Below are 13431 nucleotides of genomic sequence, written 5' to 3'. Positions count from 1 at the left end.
CTTCATCCAAGGCGACTTACATTTGTCTAAGTAAGTGAATCATCGACCTGTCAGTCATCATAACAAAACAAGTAATATATGCCAAAACCAAGGACCACTGGCAGTCACAATGCTAGAAGATACTTTATTTACTGTAGAGAAACTGTACAGGGGGGGTAGAGGGGATGGGGAGGTCTGTACAGGAGGGTAGTGGGGATGAGGAGGTCTGTACAGGGGGGCAGAGGGGATGAGGAGGTCTGTACAGGGGGGTAGAGGGGATGAGGAGGTCTGTACAGGGGGGTAGAGGGGATGAGGAGGTCTGTACAGGGGGGTAGTGGGGATGAGGAGGTCTGTACAGGGGGGTAGTGGCGATGAGGAGGTCTGTACAGGGGCGGGGGGGGGGGGGGGGGTAGTGGGGATGAGGAGGTCTTTAGGAGGGACAGTGGATTCCTAACCGCTAGAGTCTAGACCGGTTATGAAGAGATTTAATGAAGCTGCAATGTAAGGAGGAGTGTCTTGATCCCCTTATCGATTTCGACTTGAACCAAAGATAACAGTAATGATTCCATCTACAATACGCATTACTGTGTTACCTCAAGCATGTAATATCAGGGATGGAAATCGCGCGGAGTCAGAGAACTGTAACCAAGTCACGTTTCACAAGCTATCATTTCTCTGTGTTTGTACTGGGGCTAATTAAGTCATATCACCTTCTCTCTCTCTCTCTGTCTCTCTCTCCCTCTCTCTCTCTGTCTCTCTCTCTCTCTGTCTCTCCCTCTCCCTCTCTCTCTGTCCCTCTCCCTCTCTCTCTCTATCTCTCTCTGTCTCTCTCTCTCTGTCTCTCTCTCTCTCCCTCTCTCTCTCTCCCTCTCTCTCTCTGTCTCTCTCTCTCTCTTTCTCTCTCTGTCTCTCCCTCTTTGTCTCTCTCTCTCCCTCTCTCTCTCTCTCTCTCCCTCTCCCTCTCCCTCTCTCTCTGTCCCTCTCCCTCTCTCTCTCCCTCTCCCTCTCTCTCTGTCAATAATCAACAATGCCCGTCCAGCTGATCACCAGACATCCCACTGCAGCACAGGTTCGTTCCGGAACAATCTCCACCACCAGATGAATCCTCATTAATGCCGGCACCATCTTAACGACAACAATGACACAAACGCTCCTTAATGGAGCCTTCATATACCCATCCTGCTTATTAGCACAGTGACGGCGCTGTAACTAACTAGCGTCTGTGGAAATTACCTCTGTTTGTTCTCAGAGTAATATTGCAGTTGTTCTTTTTTTCTTTTTCTTTTTAGTGGCTGACATTTTGGGAGACGGCCTTCTCCTTCTCCTCCGCCTTTGCGCTGCCCCCAGCCCGGAGACACGAAGCTATTACTGACAGATCACCTGACCCGCTAACAGCCTATAACAGCCCAGTCCCCCGGTCAGAAACACATCTGGCAGCTAGCCGAAGCTAGCGAGAGAGAGGCTTCTATTCACAGACCGGGTTAAGCTCTGCTCTGAAGGGGATCAAACAGATTAGAACTATTAGGGGCCAATTTAGAAGCCGAGAAACTAAAAAAAAACACTCTATCAATTGGTTAAACAAGAGAGACGTTAAGTTAAGTAAGATAAAAGCTCATTTGAGAGAGAGAAGAAGAGAGTTTCGGGGGGGTGGGGGCAACGGCTCAGGGGAGAGGGGAAGAGGAAGGAGACAGTTCTACCTCCCTTCTTCTAAGTGGTGTGAAAAAGAGGGAGTTTAAAAAAGTTCCCCAAAATCCAATCAAGCGCTTAACAATAAGCAATTAAAACTAAAGCGGGATGGGATTAAGAAGCCGGGAGAGATGTTCAGACGTAAAAAAAACAAAATAAATAAAGAGAGGTATAAGAACAGAACACTTTTTAAAACCTTCACCCCCCACTGAACCCCTGCTGCTGTGCACTCCCGTGGAGGAGTGGAGGCTGGTGGAGTGGAGGCTGGCGGAGGATCGGAGGTTCATTGTGATGCGCGGGAACGGAATGAGGAGGGAGAGCCAATGAGCACCTCCGTCCTCCAACCTCCACCGCCTACCAGCCACCGTCCCGCCCGCAGTGCCCTTTCCGAAACAGGAAGAACGTAGCTGTTTTTTGGGGGATTAATTGGGCGAATTTAGCCTCGGGTCACCGGAGTGTTATCCCCCGGTGTGTAGATCTCCCGGGAACACAAAAGGGAGAAAAATAAACTAAAACACGGAAAACCTCCGGGGCCAAACCGGCGAGGTCACCGTACAGTCAGCACTCTACAGCACACACACTCTCACACACACACACACACACTCTCCGCGGAAAGAGCTATCCAGGGAAATGAAATGACTGGGATGAATGAAACAGTATCTAACCAATCCCTCAGGTTCTCTTTCCTCCTTTCTCTGAGATTAGTGTAATGCTGACTGTGGGAGGGGGGGGGAATCCTGGTAACACGCTAGCATTACTCCGTCCACCGTCCGTGCTTCAATCCCGGGTAGCTACGACATAAATCCCCGGTATATACAGTATGTCCTCCAGGGTGGGAAATGACTCTGACTTGTTTTTTCCCCTGAGGGGTCACGACTCTGACGAACGTTCCGTAGCATCACGAACGCTCTGTCACAATGGCGAAGGGATGGAGGCTTTTACCTCAAGGTTTTTTAACCGCCTCCAGGACAGTGTTTGTGAGTGTTGTCTACTTTTGAACGCTGGGGAAAAGAGACACTTCGCTTCACGGAACGGTTACAGTGTACAACTGTTACGGTTGACGTCCAGGATAATAACAGGTGTGTCAATGGTAAATGGTGAATGGACTGCACTTATATAGCGCCTTTATCCAAAGCGCTTTACATTACACGGCCTCTCATTCACCCATTGACACACACACACATTCACACACCAATGGCGGCAAGCCGGCTACCATGCAAGGCGCCGGCCGGCCCGCTCACTGGGAGCAATTTGTGTAAAGATTGGATGTCGACAGACGTGCGGTGACTGGCCTACTCCTTTACTCTCTAATCCCTCTTTCATCAAAGAAAACCCTGATGAAACACGAGTCATGAGTAGAGCAACACATTTAGAATAATATTCATATTGGAATAATATTATTTAAGCAGATGCTTTTTTACCTGGAATGACTCACTTAGTGCTTGGATCTTAAGTGTGTATGATCCGAGCAGGAATCAAACCAACAACCTTAGTGTTGTTACCGTAGCAGCATGCTCTACCAAATGAAACACACATGGCTATATCTACATTTCTCTGTCTCTCTCTCTCTGTCTCTCTCTCTCTCTCTCTCTCTCTCTGTCTCTCTCTCTCTGTCTCTCTCTCTCTCTCTCTCTCCTCCGACATCAGGGGAGGCTGGTGGAGGCAGAAACGGAAGGACGGCCTCATTCATTGTGATCCCATTGTGTCCCGTCACTCTGCTTCCCAGCTTGTCCCCGTCAGTGGTTCTAAAACAGTAGGAAGTGTCACATCACGTCATCGACCCAGAAGCAACGCAACACTGGCAACAGGCGAGTTTCAATTAAGCTCCGCTCCCCAGATCTGTCTGCCAGAGCTGTGTTAGCTTACGGTCTGTCTCCCAGAGCTAGCGTTAGCTTAATGTCTGTCTCCCAGAGCTAGCGTTAGCTTCAGGTCTGTCTCCCAGAGCTAGCTTTAGCTCCAGGTCTGTCTCCCAGAGCTAGCTTTAGCTTCAGGTCTGTCTCCCAGAGCTAGCTTTAGCTCCAGGTCTGTCTCCCAGAGTTAGCGTTAGTTTCAGGTCAGTCTCCCAGAGTTAGCGTTAGCTTCAGGTCTGTCTCCCAGAGTTAGCGTTAGCTTCAGGTCTGTCTCCCAGAACTAGCTTTAGCTCCAGGTCTGTCTCCCAGAGCTAGCTTTAGCTCCAGGTCTGTCTCCCAGAGTTAGCGTTAGTTTCAGGTCTGTCTCCCAGAGTTAGCATTAGCTTCAGGTCTGACTCCCAGAGTTAGCATTAGCTTCAGGTCTGTCTCCCAGAGTTAGCGTTAGCTTCAGGTCTGACTCCCAGAGTTAGCATTAGCTTCAGGTCTGTCTCCCAGAGCTAGCTTTAGCTTCAGGTCTGTATCCCAGAGCTGTGTTTGCTTAAGGTCTGTCTCCCAGAGCTAGCTTTAGCTTCAGGTCTGTCTCCCAGAGCTAGCTTTAGCTTCAGGTCTGTCTCCCAGAGCTAGCGTTAGCTTCAGGTCTGTCTCCCAGGCTGTGTTAGCATTAGCTTCAGGTCTGTCTCACAGAGCTACAGGTCGACGGCGTACGGTACTCTGTGGCTAAGTTGGTAGATTATGGCGCTAGCAACGCTTAGATTGTGGGTTCGATTCCCGCTGGGACCGTATATACTGAAAATGTATGCACTCACTGTAATGTAAGTCGCTTTGGATAAAAGCGTCAGCTAAATGGTATATAAATGGTATATATATATATATATATATATATATATATATATAATTATTATATTTAACTGACACGTCCTTCTGGGTTGGCACCTGGCTGGTTAAGCCCTTTCATCTGCTGGGTTTACGCGTCAGAAGTGTTTGTCTACCTATCCCTGAATAGAATAAAGACCTCTAATCTCTTTTTTGAGTGTGAGAGACAGCAACGTTATTTCGGAGTTCTTTTAGGTTTTCGGTCGACACACTGAGCGTAGCGGTTAGCGCCACAAATGTTCATGTTTCCATCCAGGGATGTAAACAAACATGACTTCCTGGTTCGTCGTGATTCCCTGGGGTTTCCTTGGGGACCTGACAGGGGCTAGGGGTGGCACGGGTCAGGAGAGGCGGGCGGCGGTAGAAATCGGAGGACGGGGGCCTCGTTCTAATGCACGGAAGGGAACGAGGAACGGTTGTCCTATAGCCTACGCGTGTTTGAAACCGTTTCCTCATTCCATTCTGTGCATTCATCAAATGAGCCCCGTCCTCTGATTTTTCTACCTCCACCAGCCTCCACTGCCTCCACGGATCAGGACTGATCTCTGCTACTCTGGTTGGGTCTTTTTTACCCATTTTCTCTCCTGGCTGCTGTTACCTCCTCCAACAGTTACTCCCATGGGTGGGGATGGAGTATGGTTACCATGGTTACCTAGGTGTAGTAGGGGTGTTGTTGGAGTGAAGGCTCCTGGTGGGGTATGGGGCATGTAGGTAGATAGTAGGCGGGGCCAGAGATATAGCCTACATTTGACATTTTGTGGTATTTAGCAGAGAAATTACACATGATGCATGTTAAGACATTCTAGATAGACAGACAGATAGATAGATAGATAGATAGATAGATAGATAGATAGATAGATACATAGATTTGGTGTTGGATCGTAATTGTTTGTATTGTAGCCTATTTATTGTTTGTATTGTTTCGTATTATTTTTGTTGTGAAGCACTTTGTGACATGTGTCTATGTAAAAAGCGCTATACAAATACACGTGATTGATTGATTGATTGATTGATTGACCATTCCTAAGACACACAGTGTCCAAATTGTACAAACCCGAGCGATATAGTATTTATTCTACTCCAGGTGTCTTTGTAAATGATGCTTACATTTATATTGTATATATTCCATCTATATTTCCCAGACGTGCGCCCAATTAGATGAGCCCTTCGGTTTGTTTGTTGTTGTTTTTTTGATCAACAAGCATCAATTATGAGAAACCTCACCACATTTAATTCCATGTTTCATATAGCCTATAACCCACTACATTGTACTGTATAGGCTCCATATACTGAATAAGAGAAGGCCATGACACAAGGTAGGTCTGTGCCAGGTTGAAGGCTGACATATGTGTGAACGTGAAGGCCAGTGCACACACACACACACACACACACACACACACACACACACACACACACACACACACACACACACGCACACACGCACACACGCACACACTGGGGGAGATATTTAAATCTAGGCCGAGCGGCTCCGCCACTGCCTTATGCTGTGCTGAATGCAGACTGAGCTCCATGTTTTCCCCTCAGGGCAGCACAAGACGGAAGCGATGCTATGAGCCCTTAAAACCATCCGCTTCCTTCTCAAGTGCTCATGTGTTTCTTGGTGCAATGGCTGCTGCCTTCTCGTGACAAGTCGAATTGAACATTTCATTATTTCCTACTCGATTCGAGTTAGCAGCAGTCGGACGTAACGCGGTATGTCAAACGTGAAGATGATCCACACACAGCATGTTTCTGTTTTTCTCCACATTGTGTCTTTCAATTCTTACAGTCCCACTGTCTCTCTTTAGCCTAAATATGAAGTCTGCCATTTTGAAATATTCTGATTTAAATACAGGGATGGAAAAATTACTCTTGAATGGATATAGAATTATTATTTATTTAGAAATAGATGGGAATTATTCTTATTTTTATCCCCCCCCCCCCCCCCCCCCCCGTTTCCCCCCCTATTTAAGTGATCCAGGAAGTAGCCTATATACACATCACCGTTAAAACGTTTTGGGGGAACGAGGCTTTGATCTTAGAATAGATCAGGAATGTAAATCATCAAGTGTGGGCTAAGCTTTCACAGATCCCGTCCACCTTACCGTAAACCAGATAGGCTAAATAACCCTTGCAATGCTAAACTCGATCTACACGATATGTTTGACATTTATTTTTCACGAGATGGGTTCTGTCGGCTCAGAAATGAATCGTTTTTTTATATAGCCTAATATTCCTTCACACGGACACAAACCCGTTAAGATTTTCGCCATCAATAGATCTTATTATGTTTAGAAGAACTGTTGCGAAACCATTGTTTCCTGTGATATATAACCTACAAACAATCTCGATTGAAAAAACATTATTGAATCACACTGATTGAGACAACATCACCTATGCATCTGTCAACAGACTATCAGACGTGTGAAATGCATTCCTCGACGTGTCACCAAACACCCATGGTTCCCTAAGCAAGCCACGGACATGATGATTTCATCCTCTTTGGTTTGGGAAACCCAAATGAAGATGATGAAGATGAAGGATTCGAGGGAAGAAAAAAAAGCCCACCATACGATACCTACCACTTATTAGCACATACGAACCGGGATCTCAATCTAGTAACTCATGCATGGATGGGAGCCTATTCAGCGACGACATTTAGAAAGAATAACAGATATAAATAGATATGTCGGCTTATTCCTGCTTACCTTGTAGGACGATTAACGAGTAAAAACACCCAGAGAAATAGCTTGACAGGGACGGAGGGCTTCGCCATGGCTGTCGGGCGTCTAGAGGGGGCTTCTACATTTGGAGGAACCATCTTCTCTTCCCTCTTTTATCGCAGATGGACGTGTCCCTCTTTATTTACTGTGTGTCCTCACTGGGAGACATTACAATGCACATATACGCGCATAGCGGTTCGCTCTCTCTGTTAAAAAGGTTCACCCGTCGTAACGGTGATGTTGACGAAAGACGGCGGCCGCAAAAACGCGAACAAATCAAAGCTTCAAGCTTCCCCCAGAATAAATAAAATAATAATAATAGGCGCACACAACATGGGAACACGGAAGGAAGCCCCCCACCCCGGAAAAAAAGCCTAAAATCCAGTCGCTGGAATGGAGAAATCCATTGGAGCCTCACTCTGAACGCAGATTAACACCGGGGGGGTCAGAGAGGATCTGATGCACGTTGCTGCACCACGGATCAACACATGCGTGGTTTCACCGAGAAACGGAAGCGTTTCGTCGGGAGAGTGGAAAACAATAAACCGTTAGCTTAGCTTTGCTGCTTCCATGCATGCATGAACAAACGCGTTGGGATGTGTGGGTTACAGGGTTATTTTTGCATCTAGAGATGCCGCATCATATGTTGAGGGAGGTTCGCTTTGGCAGTTGGGCTTGTGTGTGTTTGTGTGTGTGTGTGTATGTGTGTGTGTGTGTGTGTGTGTGTGTGTGAGTGTGTGTGTGCATGTGTGTGATGTGTAGCATTCATGATTTGGCTTCGCCGAAAACACTGCGAGGAAAGGGCTGAAATGGCGATGCGAATGATTGCAAAAAAATTGCGTTATCTTTCATCATCTTGGGGGCAACAGTGTCCTTATTGCACATCGCGGTGGGATGATGCGACAGTTCAACCTGGTCTCACACGGCAGACGTCAGAATTCGACGTTTATGGACAAACGTCGAATTCCGACGTGACATTGGGGTAGCTCGTTCTGAAAGCGCCTGTCGGGCTGCACTTGCATTAATTAGTTAGGCCACATTTAGGGTTAGGGTTAGGCTTACCCTAACCCTAACCCTAGGGTTACCCTAACCTAACCCTAACCCTAACCTTAACCCTAACCCTAACCCTAACCCTAACCCTAACCTTAACCCTAACCTTAACCCTAACCCTAACCCTAACCCTATCCCTATCCCTAACCCTAAACCTAACCCTAACCCTAACCTTAACCCTAACATTAACCCTAACCTTAACCCTAACCCTAAATGTGGCCTAACTAATTAATGCAAGTGCAATTCAAAATGGAATAATCCCGAGAGAAGCCCCGACAGGCGCACATAACAGGCGCACCCCTGCGCTTTCAGAACGAGCTACCCCAATGTCACGTCGGAATTCGACGTTTGGATGCGATGGAAAACGTCGAATTCTGACGTCTGCCGTGTGAGACCAGGTTGCCCTATTGCACATCACGGTGGGATGATGCGAGCCTACGCGGCAGCGCGGCAGCGCGGTAGCGCGTCAGCACCGCGGACAGCTCCCGTACGTTCGAGCGTTCAGCACCCTGGACAGCTCCACTCACAGGGTCGCGCCTGTGATTACAACGTGATCATGCGTTGCGTTCACGGTGGATTTGATAATCATATATTATGACGAAAATAAATGTATTTCTCTTCTGAAAAATGGAAGCCAGACTTTGAATGGGTTTTCCCTGTCAGGCCAATGTGTTGGTTGGTTGAATGATTGATTAGATTACCTGAGATTAATGACCATGCATGACTTAGCGCACATTCGCACTATCGATTTCCTTATAGAGAGAATAACATTATGGAATATTTCATTAAAGTTCTTATTAATATATGCTCAGGCCGACAGGCCTATAGATGCCATTTAGCTGATTGATTTAGGTATCATTTGGAGTCTAGGGGGTATGACAGATTGTTAGCTGTACCGTGATGACATTGTAGTAATGTGTTGTTTAAATGACTATTCGTTTTCGCAACATCCTTCCTCGTGGATTGAGGCCTTTCTTAATGTTGCCATTTGCGGTAATGAACGCTGAGATCACCGCGGGTTATTAACAAACATTGGCATGAATTAGGCTGATATCATCTGTCTTGGAGATGATCCGATGCAGCATGAGTCAAAGCAAGTAAGGGAGACAGAGAACATGGTCAGGTCCATGTATGTAGGCCTATGTAGGCCAGGTCCCTATGCCTGCGGCGAAGAACGAAATGAATCTACGTAGATTAGAACTCTCATCACATGTGTTTTGTGTACGCGTTAGAGGGATCGGTGTAACATACCGTAAGTCCCTTAAGTTTGGCTACACAAGCTCTACAGAAGCACCGTGTCCTCTGCGAGCACATCTACCCTGCTGCTATGAGGTGCAGGCAGGAAAGCCCTTTAGAAATCACTTCAAGGGACATTTGACTCATTAACATGGTATTCATTATCGTAAGCACCCCACCAGGGTCCACATGTGACAACGGCGATTGTGTGTGTGTGTGTGTTCTGTCGCCTAAGGAAATGTCATGTCATAGTCATTTAGTTATGTTCCGAAACCACAGTGAGTTTCTGGCTAGGGGGAGTGTGTTTGTGGCTGTAGTTTTAGAAAATCAATTAATACATCTTCATATTTATTATATACCCATATCGGATATATATATTTCTCTAGGACCTTTTCTGTTATATCTTTTTGACGACAGATTGTAGAAAATCGCTGTTCTCATAATATGATATAGCGATATACGTGTCCAGAGTGGTCCAAAGTGTTTTGTCCCACCATTCAACTCCAAGACGCTCTCTGTTCTATGGAAGCGAAAAGTGCTCTTGCTTTTACCGGAGATGAAAATACGTTGAATTGAATGTCACACACACACACACACGCACACACACACACACACACACACACACACACAGAGACACACACACACACACACACACAGACAACACAGACACACACACACAAACACACACACGCACGCACACACACACACACACACACACACACACACAGGTTTTACAGGAGGGTCCTTTGAGGACAGAGGTGGTCGTCAGTCTGACCTGTACCGTTGTCGCGTGGCTCTATACACTTAACGGTGCCTTTCAGAGGCATAAGGGGATTGAGCGGCGCCCTTGCGTTCACCCCTGTACTTTTTAAACAACGACAGCTCTGTTTAGATGGACTATTTGTTTTGGGGGTTTCCAATTGGCTGGCCAGCCTCTCACCAGTTGGAGGAGGGGTCGTGGTTTAATAAACAAAACCGTGTAGTGATTTGTAACCATTTAAGCTTGTGGTATTGTATCATCATCGCAGGGAATTGAAAGATATACCCCACAACCTCTGTAGGAGTCCTTGAGGCCAAATACATCAAACAACCACCTTAGATTAAAAAGGAAAGTAGCCTATATATATATATATATATATATATATATATATATATATATATGTTTTAATAGTATACATCACTCTATAAATGGTAAGTAGTACAGTTTCTCTATCTTGCCCAAAGCATTCTTTCGAATGTCATTTTCACATACAATATAAGGCAAACATGAGAAATGATAAAAGCAATGTTAGGTCATGGTGCCACCACCCTTGTGTGTTTGTCTACACTGGTGGGAAATTAATTTAGAGCGATCACGACACAGAATCACACTCGACGTTTACATAACGGAACAACTTACTTCAGCTTTTCCCACTGACCCGGAAAATCGTTGGAATTTGAATATGATTAAATTAAAAAAACGGGTCTCACAGGCAAGCTGCATTATTTTTTAAGCCCTGTCACCCAGAATAACATGCTTTAATCTATACATCTAAACATTTCATTGTGTGCCAGTGAAGAGTGGATTCTGTAAAACCCGACCTCGTATGAACTATCAATGAAATATCAACATCAGAAAGTCTAATGATTAAACCATCAATATTATATAGCTGGATCAGTGTTCGACGAGGTGTTCATTATTTGTACACCCACACTGTCATGTAATAGGCCTACGACAACACGTTATTATTATTATTATTATTATTTTCAAACGTTCCTGGCAGATTTGTGTGTGATTAATTTATTTGGATCGCCCTAAGCTATCACACCACTCTCCATCTCCTTACAGGAGGACAGAAACAAGGGATGTCCCTCTACCTCCTTCTATCCACGCCCAGCCCCCCCACCCCCCACCTCCCTAACCAAAGGTATGCATTGTATACAACCTTTATTATTGTGGTTGCCCGTCTGGAACAAAGACAGTATGACACCAGAACAGAACAAGCCTGAGCTTGTCAACAGAAGCGCACAGATTGAAGCCGAGTTGACGGCAGATTGCCAGTTGCCCCAGTTGCAAGTTTTATCAATCGTTGTCTGCACATTCATAACGAGATTTATTCTTCCTTGTTCACCTCGGCGGCGTCATATAAATAACGCAGCCTTTCCTGTTCCGTCTCCCACAGAATAACAGAACAGAGAAACAGAAAAGGGCTTTACATCTTGTCTGGGATGATTGCTGGCCTTGTTGTTACAGCGGGGTGTCATCACAGCACTGTTCCGGACGGTGGTTATGAGTTTAGTTTTTATAGCGCTGCCGTTCCAGATCTGTAGGCCTACATTGCTTTGGCCGCTTTCACGACTAGCCATAGTCCACATGTGTCCAAATGTATTAAAATAATATTATAGCAGTTTATAATATGCATGTTTGTGATGGTTAAATACTGTACTGTAGGCTGTTTGGGGGTTGTCTCATCTGCTTATCCCCTAAGCTGATTTTACATTAAATTTGAGTCATTTAGCAGATGTTTTTATCTAAAGCGATTAAGTACATTTTCATAATAATACATCAACTACACAGACATCACAGTGAAACCTTAACCATAAGAACAAGTCCTATTGGCTGTTGTCCTATTGGAGTGCTCATTTTATAATAATAATAATAATAATAGTAATAATAACAACAAAAACAACAACAACAATAACAACAATAAGAATAGGAATAATACATTTAATATGAAAAAAATCGACATACAGTACACACACACACATGAATATAGACAAAATAATGAATTAAATCCAAAGGGATTACTTCACACAGTTGGAACACACAACCTTTGTTTACAGATCACTGATTACCATTATACTTTATCAGCAAAGAAAGATGAGCTATTTATATCACGTTGTCCTTATCACGTTGTGTGTCCACCAAACATGGATTACAGCAGCCCTGCCAGCTGACCCCTCCGCCTCCCCCAGCGCGCCTCTCCTTGTCATGATTAGCTTCGGGATACGTAGCCACCAGTATGCTAATACTCTGCTGGCTGCACGCTCAGACCAGAGGCTCTGTAGATAGCCTGCTATTATACTGATAACACTCTATTATACTGGAACACACAGTCACACACACACACACACACTCACGCACACGCACGCACGCACTCACACACACGCACACTCACGCACGCACGCACGCACACACGGATGCACGCACACACGGATGCACGCACACACACACGGATGCACACACACGCACGCACTCACACACACACACGCATGCACGCATACGTACACACAAACACACACACACACACACACACACACACACACACACACAGACAGACACAGACACACACACACACACACACACATACACACGCACACACACACACACACATACACACACACACACACAGACAGACCCAGACACAAAAACACACACACACTCTCACTCACGCACACACAGACCCAGACACACACACACAGACCCAGACACACACACACACACACATACACACACACACACACACACACAGACAGACACACGCACACACACACACACAGCCCAGCCCAGGGACACAGATGCATGGCCTCTTCCTGGTGAGCATGTGATGGTTACAGTCATGGGCACCGTATCGGGTCAAAGCTGAACCCAAAGATGGACGCCTCTGATACGGGACTGACCGCCTCTGATACAAGGCTGATCTGGATATCTGATCTGGAGAGATGATAGATTTCCCAGCGGTCATCGCCTACTATCAGTTTGATCCATCGAGCGTTCCTGGTTAAAACGACCACATTTGTACCTTTGTGGAAAGTCAGCAATGCTAAAGAAGGGAGGGGGGACGGGGGGCGCGGGGGTAGGTTATTGGATAGTGAGTTGGCTGACGGGTGATCTGAAGGTCGTCGGTTCAAATCCCAGCTCGGAAAACACCACCACCACCACTAGTGTGCCGTTGAGTCAGGCACTTACAAGGAGACTGTCCCTTTACTCACTAATTAACAGTATGAGTCACTTTGAATAAAAGCATCTGTCTGCTAAACGGTTCCAAAATGTC

General features: G+C 45.9%; 1 protein-coding gene across 1 annotated transcript in view; it reads right to left on the bottom strand.

The window, feature by feature from the left end:
* gabrg2 (gamma-aminobutyric acid type A receptor subunit gamma2) overlaps positions 1-7164 on the bottom strand; it is a gene marked incomplete at both ends in the record, with an annotated part of 45783 nt that extends 38619 nt beyond the window's left edge. The window contains one exon of the mRNA XM_080549961.1: positions 7097-7164. Coding sequence (XP_080406087.1) covers positions 7097-7164 — 68 coding nt within the window. The remainder of the gene's footprint in view (positions 1-7096) is intronic.
* Between the last annotated feature and the right edge of the window lie 6267 nt (positions 7165-13431).

The sequence above is a fragment of the Nansenia antarctica genome (assembly GCF_963989245.1).
Source record: "Nansenia antarctica genome assembly, chromosome: 20".
Lineage (NCBI taxonomy): Eukaryota > Metazoa > Chordata > Actinopteri > Argentiniformes > Microstomatidae > Nansenia > Nansenia antarctica.
Note: the sequence above shows the minus strand (reverse complement) of the source record. Positions and strands in the feature narration are given on the sequence as shown.